General features: G+C 43.5%; 1 protein-coding gene across 5 annotated transcripts in view; it reads left to right on the plus strand.

Annotated features, from left to right (window-relative positions):
- LOC101983064 (protocadherin alpha-C2) overlaps window positions 1-5,899 on the plus strand; it is a 213,685-nt gene that overhangs the window by 12,033 nt on the left and 195,753 nt on the right. Inside the window, exon 1 of one of the 5 annotated variants that reach the window (XM_026783623.1) lies at window positions 2,171-4,738. The exons of the other annotated variants lie outside the window; for them this stretch is intronic. Within the exon in view, the coding sequence (XP_026639424.1) occupies window positions 2,393-4,738 (2,346 nt within the window). The 5' untranslated portion in view covers window positions 2,171-2,392. Of the gene's footprint in view, window positions 1-2,170; window positions 4,739-5,899 lie in introns of those variants that run through there. 5 annotated transcript variants of the gene reach the window in all.

Here is a 5,899-nt window from a genome sequence, read left to right on the forward strand (position 1 = left end):
GTCTGGTGCCCTCTTCTGGCCTGCAGACATACACACAGACAGAATATTGTATGCATAATAAATAAATATTTTTAAAAAATAATATTTATTAGTATACCTTCAAATATTGCTTCTACTTTGCATTACTCTCCTGGGAATCACAGCATATGTATGTTAAATCTTTTCTCCATATACTCCATTTTGCATCAAATTTGTGCTTTTAAGTCACTGATGCTCTTCGCTGCATGATTCTTATGTATGTTATTGCAACTTTCCCCTTACTTAGTCATTTTTTTCTTCTCCTCCTCTTCTTCTTTGATTTTTTTGAGGCAGAGTTTTTCTGTGTAGCCCTGAAACTTGCTTTGTAGATCAGGCTGGCCTCAGACTCTGAGATCTGCCTCCTCTGTCTCTGGAGTGTTGGGGTTAAAGGTGTGGACCACATGCCTTACTATTTTCTTATTAGTCTGGGCTACCACCCACATCATCAACTGAATTCTTCACTTCCATCAGTGCCTTTTCAGTTTTAAAGCCTTGTTTTCCTATTTTAAAAATTAGAGGTTTTTTTTTAAAAAAATTGTTACTTTTGTGAATTTAATTAACACAATAATTATACTTATTTGTGACCGCTCAGGTCATTGAATCATCTGTCACCCCATGTTTTTCTTCTCATAACCTTCTTATTAGGTCCGATAATATTGAATTGAATTCTAGATTGTACATGGAAAGTTGCAGTTGTCCTGAATGATAGTTTCTTTCAGAGAAGGATAACCTACTAAAATATTTGCTTGATGTGCAATTAGGAAATATGCCTGTCATTACTGAGAACTATTGAATGGAAATAAATAGTAGTTTATTTTTCACTCCTGTGCTATCTGTAATGATGAGTGTTATGAACATTTAAGCTGTGTATCTCCTATCATTACTTTTATTATACTTTGTCAGGAACACAGAGTAAAGTGAATCATAGAGTGCGGGGGTAAAGGCATGCACTACCACTCTTGACTACTACCAAAATATCCAGGAAAAGGACCAGTGAGTTGGGCCAGCCAAGACAGTATTCTTTAATAACTGACTGAAAGAATGACTTAGGAGATTTAAAGGCTCTTTCCTTCATGTCTTCTGAGGGATTTAGAATGTAGTAACTGAGAAATAAATCCTCAAATTAAGAATCAACTACAAAATGACAAATATGGACTTGATTCCAACAGCTACAAAGATGAGCCAAATGTTAAGAGACTTCTGTCTTCCACACATCTGTATAAAATGTAAACTCTGTTCCATATTAGCAACGACCTTTCTCTATTGACTATACCATTGCCTTTACTGGATCCTAAATATTTTTGTGGCACACTACTTCTCAATCAATATTAGGATTCTATTTGCTGAATAGATGTAAGATAGGTGATTATACAATTTACATCTTAATAGCAACTCGAATAATTGCTACTTGGATGCTGTATCTTGAAAATGGTGGGAAGTTGCTTACCAAATTGTATGACATCTGGACAATTAAAGTCTCCACATTAGAGCAATACAGCATAAAAATTGGTAGGTGCTGAAAAAGATTAAAGGGCTAAATGCTCAAAAATTTGGATAGATTTCAAAAAGGAACCCAAGTTAGTATCATATTAAAACTCTTAATTATTTTAGAAGATGGCATCAATAAATCACCAGTATTAAACACTGAAATTTAGAAAATTCTCTTCAATTAATACTGAAGCAGTATAAGTCCATTAAGGGGATACAGAAAATTTTAAAAAATTAGGTGATAGATGAATATGAAAACAACACTACTCAACAACTAACCATTGAAAATAATAACTATTAAAAGATTTTCTTTGATCAGTTTAAGTATAAACTCCTCTATAACAAAATAGGTAAAACAAATTACTTTGGGTGTCTTTACTGAAGATAGATCGATATGCAGTGGTATAATCTTGTTGATGTTTTGCTTTAGGTTGTCTTTATAAAGTTAAGTCCAATTGGAAGACCATCAGCAGAAAATCTGGGGATTGGGAAGTAATGAAATTAAGGTAGAAGCCCTGGTTAACAAAGTGATATTTAAATAGAGAAGAGGGCTATACGGAAGCATAGAAAACATGTAATTGAAATTGAGTAGTATTGAGAAATATTTCACTCATAAAAGGTAAGTGAATAAAACAGACCAAAATAAAATACTTACCCTTTTAGCCACATGATGTCGCTAGACACCACGATATTTTCTTCTCTTCCAACGTCAAAAGGAAACGGAGAATACGTTTTTACTTAGAAAAAGGGCCTTCCATTTTTCGACCTTGCTACAGAAGCTCACACACACACACACACAGAAAGCGAGGATATTAAATTGGAATTAAGTTTTCAAAGGATTTTCTTGGTGCTGCAATAAAGACTGGAGAAGTGGAACAAGACTGCGATGCTATATTCCCAGCAAGGAAGTCCGGGATTCCGGCGCCTGCTCATCTCCTTTGTGCTCCTCACAGCCTGGGAGGCAGGGAGCGGCCAGCCCCACTACTCCATCCCCGAGGAGGCCAAACACGGAACCTTCGTGGGTCGCATCGCTCAGGACCTGGGGCTAGAGCTGGCGGAGCTGGTGCCCCGCCTGTTCAGGGTGGCGTCCAAGGACCGCGGAGACCTTCTGGAGGTAAATCTGCAGAATGGCATTTTGTTTGTGAATTCTCGGATCGACCGGGAGGCGCTGTGCGGGAGGAGCGCGGAGTGTAGCATCCACCTGGAGGTGATCGTGGACCGGCCGCTGCAGGTTTTCCACGTGGAGGTGGAGGTGAGGGACATTAACGACAACCCGCCTAGATTTTCCCGACCAGAACAAAGATTACTTATTTTAGAGTCAAGAATTCCAGACTCGCGGTTTCCGGTAGAGGGCGCATCTGACATGGATATAGGAGCCAATGCAGCCTTGAGCTATAAGCTAAACCCTAATGAATATTTTGACTTGGATCTTAAAAGAAACGAAGAAGAAACAAACGTCTTAGAGCTAGTTTTGAAGAAACCTTTAGACAGAGAAGAAGCTCAAGAGCATCGTTTGTTATTGATTGCAACCGACGGAGGGAAACCTGAACTAACAGGTACTGTACAGTTACTGATTGACGTACTGGATGCAAATGATAACGCTCCGAAGTTTGATAAAGCTATTTATAACGTTAGATTGTTGGAAAATACACCCAACGAGACATTAGTAGTTAAACTTAACGCTTCAGATGCGGATGAGGGAATTAATAGTGAAATACTGTATTTCTTCAGTAATCTTGTTCTAGATGATGTAAAATCTAAATTTACAATAGATTCTACCAGCGGAGAAATAAAAGTTAAGGGGGAGCTGGATTACGAAGACCGCAAATTATATGAAATTAATATTGACGCCGTGGACAGAAGTACATTCCCACTAGCAGGACACTGTAAAGTTATAGTGAAACTAGTGGATGTAAATGATAATGTGCCCGAAATGGCCATAACATCGCTGTTTGTGCCTATCAAAGAGGATGCTCAGTTGGGGACTGTCATTGCCCTGATTAGTGTGTCTGATCGCGACTCGGGCGCTAATGGCCAGGTGACCTGCTCTGTTATCCCGCATGCCCCCTTCAAGCTGATGTCCACCTTTAAGAATTACTATTCGCTCGTGCTGGACAGCGCCCTGGACCGCGAGACCACAGCTTACTATAAGGTGGTGGTGACCGCCCGGGATGGGGGCTCGCCCTCTCTGTGGGCCACAGCCAGCGTGTCCGTGGAGGTGGCTGACGTGAACGACAATGCACCCGCCTTTGCGCAACCCGAATACACGGTGTTCGTGAAAGAGAACAACCCGCCTGGTGCGCACATCTTCACGGTGTCGGCCACGGACACGGATGCGCTGGAGAACGCGTTGGTGTCCTACTCGCTGGTGGAGAGGCGGGTGGGCGAGCGCTCGCTGTCGAGCTTCGTGTCTGTGCACGCGGAGAGCGGCAAGGTGTTCGCACTGCAGCCTCTGGACCATGAGGAGCTGGAGCTGCTGCAGTTCCAGGTGAGCGCGCGGGATGCTGGTGTGCCTTCCCTGGGCAGCAATGTGACTCTGCAGGTCTTTGTGCTGGATGAGAACGACAATGCGCCCACGTTGCTGGGGCCTCAGGGTGGCGGAGGGACCATTGAATTGTTGTCCAGGTCAGTGAGTTCAGGCCATGTAGTTGCAAAGGTGCGTGCAGTGGATGCAGACTCTGGCTACAATGCGTGGTTGTCCTATGAGTTACAGCTGGCGGCGGGTGCTGCGCGCAGCCCGTTCCGCGTGGGGTTATACACTGGTGAAATCAGCACAACACGTGTTCTGGATGAATCGGACATGCCGCGCCAGCGCTTGTTGGTGCTGGTGAAGGACCACGGCGAGCCAGCACTGACCGCCACAGCCACCTTCCTGGTGTCTCTAGTGGAGAACAGCCAGACACCGAAGGTCTCATCTAGGGTTCTGGCTGGAACCTCTGGTTCAGACTCCAAACTGATGGATGTCAACGTGTACCTGATCATCGCCATCTGCGCGGTGTCCAGCCTGTTGGTGCTCTCGCTGCTGCTGTACACCGCTCTGCGCTGTTCGGCGGCGCCCACAGAGGGCGTGTGTGGGCCGGGGAAGCCCGTGCTGGTGTGCTCCAGCGCGGTAGGAACCTGGTCATACTCGCAGCAGAGGCGGCAGAGGGTGTGCTCTGGAGAGGGTCCGCCCAAGACCGACCTCATGGCCTTCAGCCCCAGCCTACCTCAGGGCCCCACCTCTACAGAGAATGTGAGTTTCTTAATCAAACTGTAATTTTTCTCTTTAACTCTTCTGCATTGAATACCTGAAGGCTTTTTGAGTGATGATTTTAGATTTAAGAATTAAATGTTACATACACAATTAACCTAACAAATTCATAGTCTACTTTTAGCTGTGCCGTTTCCTGTTCTTTAAAGTACATTTTTTTTAAAGCTATATTTTGGGGCCTGGAGAGACCCCCGGCTTAACCCCATTGATTCAGTGGTTATGAGTACTGGGTGTGACATGAGTTCAATTCCCTCTACCTACAGGATAGCTCATAACCATTTGAAACTTCAGTTCCAGGGAGCCAACACCCTTTGACTTCCATGGGCACATGGTGCATATACATATATGCAGGCAAAACATTCACACACAAAATATTTAAAGTGATGTCTTTGGACATATCTTTACACTGAATGGATTGCAGTCACTGTTATTCCATCCGAGTGGACATGAAGTGTATGTATGTGTGTGTGGGTGTGTGGCCTGCTCATGCATTATTCCCTTGAGACGCAGTCTGTCACTCAGCCTGGAGTTAGGCTAGCAGAGAGCGACCTCCAGCAATCCCTGTGATCACCCCTGCATGTGCTGGGGCTAGTCAGGACCATATGGGACTCATGGGTTCTTGGGATTTCAATGGGGGTCATTACGCTTGCATAGCATGAATTCTTTTTGTTAAGCCATGTTTGTCTTCCTTCCTTCCTTCCTTCCTTCCTTCCTTCCTTCCTTCCTTCCTTCCTTTTTTCTTTTCTTTCTTCCTCCCCTTTCTTCTTTTGCCTTTATTTTTTTTTTGAGACTGAGCTGAGCTATGTAACCCAGGCTACCATTGATATTACAATTCTTGGCTGCCCTCAAACTCTGAATCCTCCTGTCCTAGGCTCCCTAGTGGTGGTTTACAGGGATGAGAGAGTGCACTCTGCTTGTAAAATGTTTTCATGATTTCTTGTCATTTAAACATACTCACACTTAATCTAGGGCATATCATAGCAAAGAGTGTAAGACATGCTTTTAAATGTTTCTTTCTGTCAGTTTAGAGACAGGGTCATACATGTAGCCCCTGTTGGTTTGGGACTATTTATGTAAACCAACTGAACTGGAACTCACATATATCTATCTTGCCTCTACCTCCCTAGAGCTGAGATTAAAGGT

This window comes from Microtus ochrogaster, chromosome 18 (genome assembly GCF_000317375.1).
Source record: "Microtus ochrogaster isolate Prairie Vole_2 chromosome 18, MicOch1.0, whole genome shotgun sequence".
Classification (NCBI taxonomy): domain Eukaryota; kingdom Metazoa; phylum Chordata; class Mammalia; order Rodentia; family Cricetidae; genus Microtus; species Microtus ochrogaster.